The sequence below is a fragment of the Ochotona princeps genome, chromosome 1, assembly GCF_030435755.1.
Source record: "Ochotona princeps isolate mOchPri1 chromosome 1, mOchPri1.hap1, whole genome shotgun sequence".
NCBI lineage: Eukaryota > Metazoa > Chordata > Mammalia > Lagomorpha > Ochotonidae > Ochotona > Ochotona princeps.
This window is the reverse complement of record NC_080832.1, coordinates 74,480,837-74,497,070: the sequence shown is the minus strand read 5'-3', so window position 1 is coordinate 74,497,070 and position 16,234 is coordinate 74,480,837. Positions and strand designations below refer to the sequence as shown.

General features: G+C 40.9%; 1 protein-coding gene across 2 annotated transcripts in view; it reads right to left on the bottom strand.

The window, feature by feature from the left end:
* Positions 1 to 1,616: 1,616 nt before the first annotated feature.
* Positions 1,617 to 16,234, bottom strand: part of CEP162 (centrosomal protein 162) — a 68,433-nt gene continuing 53,815 nt past the window's right edge. For both annotated transcript variants that reach the window (XM_058661049.1, XM_004580421.4), the window contains exons 23-27: positions 12,010 to 12,659; positions 10,788 to 10,929; positions 8,651 to 8,749; positions 3,758 to 3,892; positions 1,617 to 2,425 (exon numbers count right to left, since the gene is read on the bottom strand). In XM_058661049.1, coding sequence (XP_058517032.1) covers positions 2,222 to 2,425; positions 3,758 to 3,892; positions 8,651 to 8,749; positions 10,788 to 10,929; positions 12,010 to 12,659 — 1,230 coding nt within the window. In that variant the 3' untranslated portion in view covers positions 1,617 to 2,221. The remainder of the gene's footprint in view (positions 2,426 to 3,757; positions 3,893 to 8,650; positions 8,750 to 10,787; positions 10,930 to 12,009; positions 12,660 to 16,234) is intronic.

The following is a 16,234-nucleotide window of genomic DNA, read 5'->3' as shown; positions in this document are numbered from 1 at the left end:
TCGATCAGGGGCCAGCGCAGTGCCATATCAAGGTAATCCTCTGCCTGTAATGCTGGCATCCTACATGGGCACCATCAGTTCTAGTCCCAGCTGCTCTACTTCTGATCCAGCTCCCTGTTTATGTCCTGGGAAAGCTGTGAGGATGGATCCACTCCTTGGGCCCCTGCAACCACATGGAAGACACAGAAGAAGCTCCTGGCTTTGGATTGGCCCAGTTCTGGCTGTACTTGGCCATTTGGGAGTGAACCAGTGAATGGAAGATTTCTGTCTCTCTTACTTTCAAGTAAAATAATTCTTGGAAAAAAATATCATTCTGTGTATGTCCCTCTCTATCTCTCCAACCAACCACTTAGATTAGTGCAAGACTGAAGGCCTTCACAATCTGAAGTATGTGTTGGCAGGGTGCGGTGGGAGTGCTGGAGGAAGTCTGCTGGTACAAATCCTGGAGTCTTTAGAGTAGCTTGGATTCTGCTGTTCAAGAATAGAAGTCGGGTGGCCCAGCTCCAGCACAGGGAGTTTACTTTTTCTCTGCCTTTTTGTTCTATCTATGCTTTACTCAACTACTTGGATGGAGCCCACTCACAAAGGGTCCTTATTCAGCTAGCTGATTCAAAAGCCTGTTTATGCCATAAATAATTTCATAACCCCACCTCCCCCAAATGTTCTCCCAGTTGTTTGGGTATCACTTGACCCAGTCAGGTGGACACCTAAAATGAATCATCAGTGGAAGAGAATTTCTGGGAGATTAACTTTTCACAAAAAGCTTGTTATTCAAAAGAACTTAAATGTGTTCTCCATCTGGGTTCTCATCCTGGTCTCCAAATGACTAAGGAATAGTTTTAGTTCCTATGACAGATTCCTCTGATGGCACTTATGCATCTTTATTTGTAAAGAGAATGACAGACTTGTCACGTGCATAGCATATTCTAAAACAGAATCCTTGTCCAAATAGGACATTGGCAATTACCTGAGATTTGCTCTTCCATTTGTTCAGAACTGGCTGAGGTTGTGTCCAGAATGCATGTGCCACAGATAGGCGGTTAAAAGGACAACAGGAGTGATGGATGCAGCTAAGTATTAACCAGGCTTGTAGAAAAAATGACACAGAAACAGTAGCCAAAATAAATTATTTATAACTTAAAAATCTTCCACATAAAAATACTATGTATTTTTACTACCCTCTTAGTACATCAAAAATATGGACAATAAGACAATGATTGCATTCCTTGTAATTAACTTGGACATCTCACATTGCTGTCTGAACATCTAATTCACTGGTCCGTTGCGAGGTGTCTGACTTTGTAACTTTGTCCTGTAATTGCACTTATTGGTAATGCGGTAACCGAGCACTTGGAATGTGACTATTTCAACTGAGACATGCTCTTATGAAAAATATGTTGAAGATAAAGTATCAAATGCACACACTAATTTTATATGGCCATGTTTTACATTACATTGTCATTACCTAGTATGGGGCTAGATAATTTGGAAGAGTCCCTGTAGCTTTGACTTACCATATTATAGAATTGCCATCTGCTTTTGGAAATGGGAATTTGAAAGTGGTGTTACGGTTGTTTTTATGTGTATTTATAGTGTGTTTTTCTGACATGCATCACATTTTAAATACACATTATTTACTAACAAGCAGGAATGGCATTTGGCCTGTTGCTTAAAAGACTAAAACCATGTGATAAAATTACATTTCCCTATTACTTGTAAAATATTTTCTTTACCTTCTTATCAACTGCAAACAAATACCCAGAGGAAGGAGTGGAGGACTGAGGGAACACAGGAGACTTCACCACCTCCGAATTCAGAGTTACAACTCCCTTCAGAATTACCGAGGAAATCCTATTATTCCAGGTGATGTGCCTGTCAATCCCACTGTGCTCACACTTTCACCTACCTTCACAGGAAAGAGAAATTGCTTCCTGTCACAGAGAAATTACTGCACAGTTGGGTAACAATCAGCAGAGTATATACAACCAAAGGATCATGAATCTGAAACAAAGGAATCTGCTCATGGTCCAAATGTGGCTGGTGAGTCAGTACATCAGGATTGTTTCCCACGTTAAGGGTGATTTATTTTTGAAATGCTATTCTGGTGTTTGCTTCTGCAATCACACTGGAACACATTTTTTCACACACTTTCCTGACAGTGTACAGTCCCATCCATCTTGGTGCCTCTCACTGAAGTCATGCAGAACCTGACTTTCTAGTACTATTCTGGTGCATTCACTTCATCTGAAAGAGCAATTGGTACAACCACCCCCTGCCGGTGCAGCTCTCGGAGAACATCTAATATTGAGTCTAACTCTGTGCGGAACTTGTCCAGCTCACGGTTCTTTAACTGTGCGAGTCTTTTCCATTTCTCCACTTCTTTGTTTTGATCCGTTTCCACTACTTGGTGTGTTTGCTGTATTATCTGCAAGTACAAGAATTCCACATGACTTAACAGTTCATGGTAGAGTGAAGAACATTTCAGTCTCAAAGAGCTAAGGTGGGACAATGCTGCACAGGCAAACCTGAGAACTGGCTCCATCATAAAGCTCTGGGTATACAGTGTGAGGGTACTCCAAAAAAAAGTACAGAACAATGTTTATTTTGGTGCAAAGAATGCTGAAGTGTGTGTGCAATATTTTCATAACATGTATTTCTGTGAACTTTGAAGAAATTATAAGGGTTCTTCACAAAGTGTTTTTGTTCTCATAAGATTCATATGTTGAACAGCCCTAACCTTTGGTGTGGCTGTTTGCAGTGGAAGGGCATAATTCAGGTAAATGAAGTCTTAAAGTTGAGGCCCTAGGGCTAGCACAGTGGCACAGCACATTAAGTTACCCTCTGTTGACACGAGCATCCTATATAAGCCCCCATTTACAGCTCTCTGCTCATGTGATGGGAAGCAGCAGAGAATGACCCACTGCAACCTAGATGAAGTTGTAGGCTCATGGCTTCAGCCTGGCCTAGCCTCGGCTATTAGGGCGCTCTGGGGAGTGAACCAGTGGATGGAAGACCTCTTCATCAGTCCCCCCGAGTCTGCCTTTCAAATAAATCTCAAAGAAAAAAGAAAGTGAGACAGGATTACTAATGTGATGGGGTTACTCTCTATCTGCATAAGGTCATCAGAGAGATCTCTGCTGTCTCTCCTCTCCTGCCTGCATCAGGAAGGGTCCCATGAGGACAGACAGTGGTGGGTGCTAGGCTGGGAGAGAAGCCCACACTAGACACCAAACCAACCAGCACCTGACCCTGGAACCATGAGAAAGTAAGTCTGTTACTCTTGCCATGTATTAGTCTGACATTTTGTCAGTAGCTCAATCAGGCTAATACACTGTACAGGAAAAGCTAAATGTTAGCACCAGCACAGTATCATTACATTCAACAGTTTAAATTCTACTGTTTATGATTAATTATATTACATGCTAGCTGTACAATAACTTAAAAATAATATTTCAATACATATGTATTTCCTAGTGAACACTTGTTGGAATGACTTGAATAGAGAACACTGTTCCCAGGGCAGCATGTGTAACTTCTTAGATGCCCGTTAATAATTAAGAACTCAACCCAATGCTTTCCGTTTCTCTCAATATGAGGCAAGCTGATCTTTAAGAGATTTAAAGTTTTATCTTCTCTTAAAAGTGATGCATTTATCTTTAACAAGATCGAAACACACTTCAGCTTTTGCTAGGAGTGCAACACTAGCCAATGAAAGGCGCTTACAGACCCCCACGCACGTGAGTGTGATCTGCTTTACCTGCTGCAGTTCCTGCTCTCTCTGTTTGTGTCTCATTTCCATCTGTTGAATTTTCTTCTCTAAGCCCATGAAATGTTTCATCTCTGGCGTGTGCTTTTCTTTGGCTTCTCTCAATTCTTCTAAGAGTTTTGTAATCTAAATTTGAAATATGAAAATAAACAGTCACAAAGTTACACAATCTTGAAAACGTAGGTGTTTTCATAAAGCTTCTCTAGAAGTTACCTTGGCTTGTTAACACTTTTCATGCGCTGTGTCAATGAAGTGAAAGTTCCCCTTAGCGTGCTACCACCTCCTCTCCCTGGTTATGAGGTTCAAACCTGTGACACCTGGTGCTATGCTACAGTGTCTTGTCTTAGTTACCTTTTAGGATTAAACGTGCAGGGACTTCCGTAATGTATCCCTCTTTTGACAATTCCTTATAAAGATATATGTAATTTTTATGGTTTTGTTGATGATGTTAGAAATTTACTAAGAAAGCACAAGTATATATATGTAAGTGGAGCTTCTCTGTTGGACCTAGGGATGCAGGCAGGCGAAGGACACACTGTGTCCTCACAGAGGCAGTCCACTGTATCACCTCTGCTTTCTCTGTCTAAATTGTTAGCATCAGGGAGTAAAATGGAGAGGATTTGAAGGGGTTCTTCATATGGGGCTGGGTGAAACAACCAACAGCACTTTCTTTGACACAAGGATGCTGAAACAAGTAAGATAAAGCTTATTTTGCACAAAAACTGCAAAGTCTATGCATATGTCTCCAATAATTAATGGAAAGATGTATTAGGAAAAAATGGACGTCATGTTTTTTCACCAAAAATACTTCTCTCAATTCTCTTTTCCATGAAAAATTTAAAACATCCTTACCTAAATAATACTAACAAAAAAAAGTATCTTACCTAAGCAAGTGGTTTTTTTTTTTTTTTCAACCAAACTAAAGGCAAATTCAATCAGAATTTAAGTATTTCAAATTTGGAATATTCTGTTGATGTCTTCAGTGACCAAAGACTTTAACTGGGCTCACTTGTAGAATACAACATGCTGTGGTGATGGGCACTGGCATAAAAGATCTTATGTGTCAAAATAATTAAGAGTGATTGAGGATGCTACCACATTGGGAAACCCAGAGTTCCAGGCACCTGGCTCTGGCCTGGCAGTTAGATATTTGGGGAGTGCACCAGTGGATGGAAGATCTTTGTGTCACTCTGCTTTCAAATAAATAATAAATAATTTAGGAAAAGTTATTTTAAAACACAGAAGCTACCAGAAGAGAGTTCCTCATTGCTTTAAAATGTATAATATACCTTCATTTCTGAACATATATAATAAAAAAGATAGTTACCTTCTTTCCTGGAAAACTTGACTGAATACAGGAAACAACTGTTTTTAGGCCCTGGATAACAGCACTGAAGGACTGTGATTCCCAAGAGGAGAAAAACAGTGATCTTTCTCATGATTAGCTTGTTTATTGCCTGGAGGCAGTTTTGAAGCCAAAGGAAATCTGAGAACTCACAAAGTGGGTAAGAAAGCAAATGCCTGGACACATAGGAGGATATTAGGGAGCACAGGGAAGTGTATTAGTAGTAATAAATCAGCCCTGTTAAGACAGCTATTATAAACTAACTCCATATTGGAAGCAGGTATTCAAGTTACAAGGCAGAATGTCACTATTTTAATAGACTTGAATGTCTTTAGTTTTCCAGAAACTAGGCTTAGAAATACTGTGTTGCAGATGAGATGGCTTGAATGTGTCCTTGAGTACAAGTGTTGAGGGCAAAACTCCCAATGCAAAAGTGTTGGAAACAGGTAAGAGGTTATTAGGACTGCCCTTCTAAGAGTATGAAAGGCATCATTTTAGGACTGGGTTATCTCCAGGCCATGGTTGGGTCCCTCTTTTTGTCTTTAGTGCTGTTTCACCCTGTGACAGAAGGTGCAAACTCCTTACAGTCCAGGACTGTGTTTTATACTTTCCAGACTCCAGGAGCAAATGACCTTTTTAAAAATTACTCATATGGCTAAGCCTCATATTTTGTCCTATAAACATGCATACATTCCTTTTTACTTTTTCCTAAAACCTTTACTTCAGTTCTGTGAGGATCAGTAAACTTATATGGATTTTAATCAGGAATGTACAATTTTTTCCTCTCTTCCTTTGTTCTCATCTCTCTCTACAAATCTGTTCTTTGTTGGAGATGCTACAGAAGTCAGCGTTCTGAGTCACTGTTCTGAGTTACTTTCTGCTGAGGTTTGTCCCACGTGATGTGTACATTAATATCTTGTTTTCTCGTGGTAATCTTTTACTACAAGGGTCCATCCCAACTACGAGTTTGAGGATTGAGAAAATATTTTTCCCTCCTTTATCACTTCTGGTGATCCAAATGGAACTTCCTGGATTGTATTACTTGACATGAGATCCTAGCAAAACTAGAAATTGGTCAAAGGTAAGAATTCCTAGCAAAGTCAACCCTCCCAGATCTTTGTCTGTGAAGTGGCTGAGAGGAAGGTAAAAGTGTTCCTTGCTTGTTCCTTTCTAAATTGATAAGAAAAAAAATCTTTCTAAACGTAAGTTCTTTAAATAACTCATAAGGATTGGTTTTTGGGTACCTCATTACTGTTAGGTGCCCACAGATGGCCACTGTTTTCCTTGTTTTAGCGTCATGTTATGTAAGGAAGAGAATCGTGGGTAAACACAAACATGAGTTTTACAGGCCTACTGCTTGAGCTGGTCTTGCAGACTGGTGACTTCATGATTCTAAGCAGATTGGTCGCTCTTAGGATAACTGCAGTGGATCCCTGATCAGAAGAAAAGATGACTTATTTTGTCTTGACAGCTTAGCTTTTGTGACCAATGAGAATGCTCTTTCCAGTGTGGGTGGGAGCATGCAGAGGTGTTGGCTTGCAGAAGGCCACCAGGATACAGTGTGAATTTACAAGCTACAGTCAGCACTGTGGTATGACAGGTTTGGTCTGTGACTAGGAGACTCTCAAATTTTGCAGACTTGAAAGACATTCTTACCACTTACATAGCAACAAGGGTCTCTGCTTTCCAAGGTTTTCTATGGGAGAAACAGTGGATCTTTATGGGACTAATATCTTTTGCAGCTTTTTTGAAGACACCTCTAGCATGCACAGTTAAACTATAAAGTCTCACTGGGCCAGAGATACATTAAAAAACTGAACATGTGCCCACCCGAGAAAATGCTTGTTGGAACACATGACAAGATACACCTTGGAAGAAGACTGCTACAGTTGGTCTTAGATGCCTTTAACTGAATCAACCAAATGAAAAATCAAAGTGTAAGTCAGACTTTAGCCCTGTTAAAATAGTATCAATTCAGTCTTCTCTCTCCCCCCAAACTCTCCAGCTCTGGATTTCTTGATCCTTGGTTTTAATGCTTTTGCACAATCAGGTCTTATCCCTCCACAAATCCCCACTTCCCCAGAAATTTCTTTAAAATGCTCAACTGCTTTATTTTTTCTGAAGTATTTCCAAAAAAGGTCACTCCAGGCTTATTTGCAGGCCTGGGGCATTCAGAGGACTAATGAAAATGATGATAACCAGCAGTAGATCAGCTGAGGGAACTCACAGCCATGACTGCCCTACCATCAAACTTCATCAGCTCCTGGCCTCCCACTATTTTTGGCCCCACGTCACCCTATAGCTCTAATAAAAGGCAAAACACTGGTTAACTTATTTAAAACTACCTAGTAATGATTCTTTAGTAACTACTGACTTCATGGAGTCAACAAAGTCCTGGTCTGGGACCTTGCATCTATCCCACCTGGGAGTGCTGGTTTGAGTTCTGGCCACTTTGCCTTAGACCCAGTTCCCTACAAAGGCACCTAATGGGCAGTGTAGATGAGGGCCCACACCAAAGACCAGGCTTCAGCTCTAGGCTCCTGGCCTAACCGTGGTCGTTGTGAATATCTACCTGTTATTTGGGCTGGATTCTAATTTCTTCAAGTTTCCTCTAATATTTAATTTGCTGAAATAACACTTCCTATTTTAAGTTGACTCTTCAGGTTTGGAATCACTGTAATGCTGCGCTTTTGCCCAAGATGCCGCTGGATGAATGAAGCTGCAGAGAATCACTGTGCTCAGGATCCAGGGAAAGCCTGTGTGCCTGAGCTGTGAGCCACTTCCATGTCATTGCAGACACTCTGAGCTCAGCACCAAGCATCTCCCCAACTGCCTCCTCCAAGACTCAGAACCTGGGTTACAGTCTGTTCTCACCAATAACTTTTTTTTTCATTTGCATAGAAGTCATCACATAGAGCCCTAAGTTTGATGAAAGCTCACCCCGAACATATCATGAAATGAGACAATTAACAGATCTATCTTCAGGTCGGAGGCACTGAATGCCTAAAGTATAAGGCAATGTACTTCACTTTGGTGCTTCTCTCAATCTGTTTCCTTCCTCTGCCCCCTTTGCCACCCTCTAATCTGAAACTCACAATTTACCAACTTGGCAAATACTAAGCCACTGTTGGAATACAAAGTCAAGATTTTTAAATTGTCTTGCATGTGTTTATCTGTTCCCTTATTAGCAGGACTGTTCTAAATAAGGCTCACCATGATGGGTGAGAAAAAACTGCTTTTCTTCCCTGACATTGCTTAAAATACACATGCCACTAATCATCCAATTTTACCTCCTTAAAAAAAACAAGCAAATATTTTTGTCTCCATTTCTCACAAAACCTGGATAGCAAAAGCAAGCATATAAACAACTTGCTAGCAACATGGATCTCATCTGGGAAAGCATATTTAACTTTTAGTAGTAGTTTCTGGACAGGTGATAATTTCAATTATGTCAATTTAGTTAATGATATTCACTTCTGTATATATCTAAAGTGTTCAAGAAAAGCTAATTTTATCCCAATATTTTGATTATTTCTTACCTCTTTCTGCAGGATTTCTTCTCTAACTTGGGAAATTGCAAGAGATTCTTGTTTACCCTGCAGCTCATTAATTTGACTTTGGAAGTGCTTTATAAGAACCTAGGAAACAGAAGTACTGAGTTTGCTAAGGTTCTCTGATACTATCTGAAACAGATAAGACAACCTAACCATGACTGAAAAAAGAATACCTTTTAGAATAAACCTCTGAAGTGTAAGCATAGATAATAGACAATATTAAGTAGAACAGTATTTATTAAAGAGCAATTAGAAATTTGTGTTAGCTTTATTTAGCTATCAAGAGAGTGGGAAATTAGGAAACATTTCTCTAATGCTGTGTTTATTTTTGTGATCTGACCATGTTGACTTCTACTTTACTCAAAATTTTATGAAACTGGCCACTGGGCTATTGTGCCAGGCCTCAGAGTTATAAAGTCTTTGCCTTGTATGTGCCGGGATCCCATATGCATGCCAGTTTGTGTTCTGGCAGCCCCACTTCTTATCCAGCTCCCTGCTTGTGGTCTGGGAAAGCAGTAGAGGACAGCCCTAGCAAGGCCTTGGGATCCTGTACCCATGTGGGAGACCTGGAAGAAGCTCCTGGCTACGGATCAGCTCAGCTCTGGCCTTTGTGGCCACAGGGGGAGTGAATCAGCAGATGGAAGATCTTCATCTCCTCCTCTCTGTAAATCTGCCTTTCCAATAAAAATAAATCTTTAAAAAAATTATAACTCTAGGAAAAATTAGTGGACTTTAGTTTGTGGAAAAATATAACTGAAAGGTAAGTTTATTTTGGTCTAAAACATTTGGAAATCCATATAAATGGCCTTTAAAATGATCATCGAAAATGCATATGAAAAACTTTTTCACAGATTTCAGTGTTTGCACCAAAAAAACACTTCCCTTTTAGTTAAAAAAAAATTAAGTCAGAATTTGAGAAGGCGAGACAGATGTTCTGATGGCTGGTTCATTCCCAGATGGCTACGCCATGCTGAAGTCAGGAGCTACATCTGGGTCTCCCTTCTGAGTGTAGAGGACCAAGGGCCATCTTCCAATACTTTTCGCAGATGATTAACAGGGAGCTAGATGGGAAGTGGAACTGCCAGGATTTGAAATGGTGCCTATACAGGAGCTTTACCCACTAAATTCTACTTTTCAAGGAACTTTCCGAGGTACCCTGGTGTTTATGGCACTGTGGCACTTTCATGTTACTTTTCTCACTCTCCGGACTGTTCCTCACCATTAAGGCAATTTATATAATGCTCGCAGCTGCCCTCTGACACCCTACCGCTGGGGAGTGTGGCTGAGAAGAGCTAAAGTGGTTTTCTCACACTGCATGGATTCTTGTTCAAAAGCACTTTAAGTATTTTTTATTAAAGTGTTAAAAACAGTTCTTTGCATGTGTACTACTTAATTTACTACATTTGATTTCTTAAATACTTTAGCAGGTATCTTCTAACAAAATTACATTTTTACAGTTAAAAAGAATGTTTAAATTGTCATGTTCAATTCATATATCTAATATCCTTTCATCTTCGAGGTACTCCAAGGATTTGTTTTCAATTAAGATGGCATTAAATAATTATAGGTGAGAAATGAGTGATTAACTTAAGCTTGTTTATAGAAAACATTCAGTTTGATTCACCAACAGTTACCTTTTTGCCATACTTTTGTGTACCTACAAAATTAAGTTCTGTAGTATTTTTCAACCTAGTACTATCAAAAATGGCCACACAGGAGCTGTTAATAGATATTCCAAACAGATATCAGTTAACTAAGACATTAATTCAAGGAACTGCTGAAGAATCATCAGCTTAGTGATACTTCATAAAGGTTTAGAGCTACGTGCATCAATGTTATTTCATGCCCAGCGCCTGATGGTCCATGGACTTGGATCATTTGTTTAGTGAAAGTGAGCCAGAAAACCACCTGAGGACAATTTCTCAATTGGGATTTGGGGTAGAGGAAGTTTAAGTGCTAAGGTCCCAATTATCTAAGTCGTATAAACTACATCAGCAGTAACAACCTTCTTAGAGAAAGCCAGTATTTCTCATTACCAACCTAAAGTTAAAATACTTCCAAATGAAATAATGTTATTAGTTATGGAGAAATTCAAAGTCAAAAGATAACAATTGTTATTTACCTCCTGAGTTGCGATTTTACGATTTAGTTCCGCCACTTTGGAAGCAGAATTTCCCAGTGCATTTTGACAGAGGAGCTTCTCCAATTCCCTCTGATGAGAGGCTTTGAGGGATGCGATATGCGCTGCGGAATCTTCCTGGGCCCTGTAAATGAAAGAAAACCACACCTAGAAGTAGCTCTTCAACCTCTAGTTCAGCATTAGTAAAAACAAAAAAGTAAGAATCAGGAAATTAAAATCAACAAAGGAAGGGCATCAATATTTATACCGTATTGGGAGTTAACTACATTATTGCCTTTGAGTTCCTAAAATCATTTCAAGAGCTCACTACCATTTACTGACTTACATTAAGGGCACACCTGTTTGGGAAATAGTGATATAACTGGTGGAGTCAGGGTTAAGTCCAGCAGAGTTGGACTTCAAAAGTCTGGGCCTTCTGTTTGGTCCCCTGCCTGGGGTTGCATTTATTGAAGGAATCTAAGGTCTTTAAATATGTCTGAGTTTAAAGTGTTCAGCATCACTGTTTAAGATAAACGCAGATTTCCGGTATAGATTCTTTTCTAGAAAATCATAGCAACTCCCTCTTTAGGATTGTCAATGTTCTGTAGCTAGTGCTCGTGCATACATATGACTGACACGAGGGCAAGCTTCATGTTGTAAGAACAAAATAATCTCTGTGGTAATTCTCAGAATGCAAGGGCAATTTATAATTAGTTTGGCCCAAAAATGTGAGACACTATTCATTTGTCTCAGAAAATTATGCATTCAGGGGCTTTTCAGTAAATAGAGTTATGAATGAGTTGGTAAGTTTTCTCAGACTCGTATCTTCTCTCTTCTGGGAAGCCTATTCAGAATGACAGATTTTACACAAAGAAGGTATTTTAGTGAATTACTGATGCATATTAATAAAATAGTTCCTAGGCCACACACAAATGTGTCAGCTGCTTAGTTTTAGCAATAGGTCTTTTCTGACAGTACTCTGCAATCCTAATTTCTCTGCACAAAGGGCCCAGCGGGTCCTGATAGTTTGAGGTGCTAATGGAAGCTCAGGTGCAGCACAATCTGGACCTCTAACATGCAGAGGTCCCGACCCTGAAACAGAGCTGTGCCCACTAAGCAATACAACGTCTTAAAACCCAATTACGAACACAGTTCAGGGTCAAACTAATTATTCACAAGGAGTAGGTGGATAAAAATACTTGTGATAGATAATTTAACATTTTACCTTTTAATAGAGTCTTCAAATTCATTCTTCACTGCTTCAGCTTTCAGCTTCAGCTCATTTCGCTCTAAAATTAATCCGTCTAGCTCATTTTTCAATCTGAAGTTTTCCTGTAAAACCTCTGAAACATGAGAATCGGTAAAAGTGTGAGGTAGGTAAAGCTTGTTGTCCAAGGCTGCAGGGAAGGGATTCACATTTCCTTTACTTGGGTGCAAACCATCTTTTCTGAGCCTTGGAGCAGACGTTTCCTCTCTGCCCTTAGAGTTCTGGTTAGACAACAGCATCCTTCGCTCTTTTTGAAGCCTCTGCACAGTTTTTGAAAGGTCTTGTATTTCTCTCTTTTTTGCAGCCAGTTCTTCGTTGAGTCTCACCAGTTTGGCTTTAGCATGAGCCTGTTCCACCTGGAACTCTATAGACTGGAAATCTTTGCCATCCTTATCATTTTTCTTGAGCTCCAGCTCAGCATTCCGTTGCTTAAGACCATCTATCTCAGCTTCCAGGTTTCTAACAGCGATCTCATGGGTTTCTTTAATGTTGCTGAGCTCCTTCTCCAGTGCTGTAACCCTGGGGTTGTCGTGCTGGTTCTGGGGTGCCTCTTTCAATTTGCAGGCAAGTAGCTGCTCCTGCTCCTCTAGCCTCTGTTCGTACTGGATCTGAAGAACAGAATCCATGTAATAACACATTTCTGTTACACATTTCACTAGTTACTGGAAACCTGCATTCTATGTGGTCTTGCCTGGTCCTTCCTTTAAGCATTTCTTATATATTCCCTTACAAAGTTCCCTGAGAGATGGGAGGGGTGGGCAAGAGCTAGGGAGAGGGACAAAGAGAAATAAATCATTGCCCATAGATTCACTCCCCAAATGACTGCAAAAAATCAGGTCAGAGTTGAGGCCCAAGGCGGGAGCCTGGAATGCAATGCATGGCTCCCATTGGGTGACAAGAAACCAGTTTCCTGAGCCATACCACTGCTTCCCACGGTCTCTGTTAGTAGAAGCTGGTCAGGAGCCACATGAGAACACAAGCGCACTCATGTGGGATATACAGGTGTCTTAACTACTGAGCTAAAACACCTGCCCCGTATTCTTGATGTCACCAACTCTGTGTTCCTTGAGTAAGCCAAATAGCATTTCTATTATTTGCAGAGTTTAATATTATTGTTGATATATGCTATGTAATTTCCTAATCGGCATGCTGCTTCAAAAATAGTAAATTACACATGGGCTTTTACAGTACAAAACTTACTTTAAGCTTCATAATCCAATCTATTATGAATCTGTTTCAATGCTGTCAAATACATTCTTTGAGCATTAATAAGGGACACAATTAGCAATACTGAAGTCTTTGAGCAACAGTACATTTACAACTTCCTAACATCAACTTGTTAATCTCATAGATATACTGTACATTAGTATGACAAACCAAATAAATTGTTTACTCTATGGAAGGAATCATCAGTAAGTTTCGATCATTTATGCAGTAAATACTTTCTGAGCTACCACTTCATAGTACCAGGTAGGTACTATGCTGAGTTTCAGAGATAAAGTGAATAGTTTTCAAATAGTGTATAGTCTCATGAGGATAGTAATCCAGCAATGGTTACAAGGCACTCCGATAGCTGCAGTCATGGCCATGAATGTGCTTTAGAGGAAGAAGGCAGCCTTAAGCATCTGCAGGCCTGAGGGAAGGAAGACAATGTCCAGGTAGCATAGTTGTGTTTGGTCCTGAGGAATGAGTACAAATTTGGGGATAAGTGGAAGCAGGTATGAGTTAGAATTAGGAAGAGGATATTTCTAAGTAACTGAATGGTTGTTGTATACTGGGAATCAGAGAAGAAAGGAAGAAGTAACAAGCAGTGAACATGGGCAACAGGAGTGGGACGGGTTAGGGTACTGCACAAAGGGACCAGTTAGGATGGATAATTTAGAAACATAAACAGAGTAGGTATTGGAGTTTTTGTCAGTAGAAAATTAGAGACATTTACTGAGTGTTTGCTATATAAGCAGGCACTGGGTTTTATTCAGCATTTAATTCTCCCAATATCCTATGTATTATGAATTGAGTACAACACAATTATTTATCAAATGTTTACTTGTGGCAGGCATAGTGTTGATTAATGGAACAGCACGACTGAGTGAGAGCAGAACAGTCCCAGCCGCTGTGGAGTCCACAACCTAGAAGGGATGGGCAGAGGAGAGGGAGCACTAATAATCGTATCAAACTGCTGGCAATCACAGATCACGGCAAATACCATGAAAATCAGAGGAGCATGGGGCCAATAGTGCTTGGAAAGGCAATTTCCCTGCTGGGCAGCTGAGAGAATGTTTCTCTGGGGAAGTGATGTTGTGCTGGGAGCTGAAGGACAGGAACACCTTTGCTGGGTGCAAGGGGAGGAGAAGCACTCCACTGAGAGGTATAAGAGTTGACAAACATCTGTGGCTGCAGCCAACAAACAGAAGAGAGAAGCGAGTGTATCTGGACAGACGAAGCATGGTGGGAGAAAGCCCCAGAGAGGAAGAAAGACCTGGCCACTCATGGATAAACACGCCACCAAATAGCCTAAAAGCAACAGGAAATTGGTGATGGGGTACTGACAAAGGGGAGATATGTGGAGAAGACAGAAATTAAAATATAATTTTGTCTCTAGTGTTAAGAGGGTTATTGTAGTAATCCAGGCTAGTTTTTATTAATGAGTACAGTATAGTGACATATTGTGACAAAGATACAGTAGAATGGAAAGGTACTGGGGACTAAGAAGGGCAACTGGCAGTAACCTAGGTATTGCTTTTTACAACACATGAAGAAACCGAGGCTGAGAAAGGGTAAGTTACTAGTACAAAGTCAAAATGGATGAAGGAAGCCCAGAGCGAATGTCACCTGACACTTCAGTTTTCCAATACACTACAGTCTTTGTTGGCAAGGCCTGTTACAAGTTAGAGTAGGCATGGAGAAGCGAAATGATTCTGACAAAGGCTTGGAGTAAGTATTCAGGAGAATGGAAGAAGGAACTGTCAGCTACATGCCCTAGGTTTGCCAGGCAGTACTGAGAGAATTCTCGAGACATAGCACTTGAACATATGTGGTAGCATTATTCACAACTGTGCAGCCTTCTGATATGAGGCGTGGAGAGGGAAATGGGGTTAGCCAGTGCACAGGGTGAGGAAGTGAAGGTACCTGAAAACTGAGTGGTTGCATGCACAGGAACCAGGGCTGGGGCTGGGGCTGGGATTGGAGGGGGTTTTTGTGGGTTGCGCTGACTAGGCTGCAGCTCCTGCTGGTATACGTGAGGGCAGAGCGTGTGGTGGGCAAGGTTAGGCTGGGCTGCAGCATCCACTGGTTTGCATATGAGATGGGGCTGGGGACAGAGCTAACCAGGTGACTATAACCACTAGTGTGTGGTTGGCCGATGTGGGTGATGGACTGAGCTGGACCCTGCACTGGCTGGCACACACAGGAGTCAGGTTGTGGTCACCTCTGGAGAGGTTTCCCTCAACTGGATCACTGGACTCAGAACCCAAACCTCAAGGAAAACCACAGGATCTGTGGTCTGACCATGGAGTGCATGTGTCAGAACTAGGTCTCCACCTTTGCTGAGGCTTGTTCAGTGGATGGCATGCCCACATGCTCCTGGGAGGACATACCAACCAGTTTATTGAAGCCTGCAGAGGATGTCTAGTACCATGGAGGGCAGAACAAATTTGATAGCTTTCCTGCAAGCTTTGACAACAAGTATATGGACAAATGGAGGCCTTCAAGGTGGAATATGTCAGCCAATGGAACTTGGAAGGATTTCCTCAACTTTGGAATAACAGATCTCAGAACTATCAAACTAATTAAGCAGTACCCTCGGAATATGCTCTACATTGGAGACCTGGGGATGACTCTGGGTAGCTGCACCCCATCCCCCGGTACTGATGCATCTCAGCTGTTGGGAGCAGCCCTCTCCTTTTCTCTCCCCACTTTCCCTAGATAGAGGAAGGAAAAGGGAGAGAGGAAATATTTGTCTCATCCACTTCCTCCCATTCCTCAACCCTCCTATCCTAATTGGTGATCCACATGGGCATGTATCTTTCTCAACTATGTAAATATCATCAATAATAAAGAAATTCAAAGTTATTAAACAACAACAACAACGAAAATCCTGAGTGGTTAAAGGAATATACATTAGAATGCAGGGTAGTGAGAGCAGAAACTGAACCAGGCAGGGACTGAGAGACCTGAAAAAGAA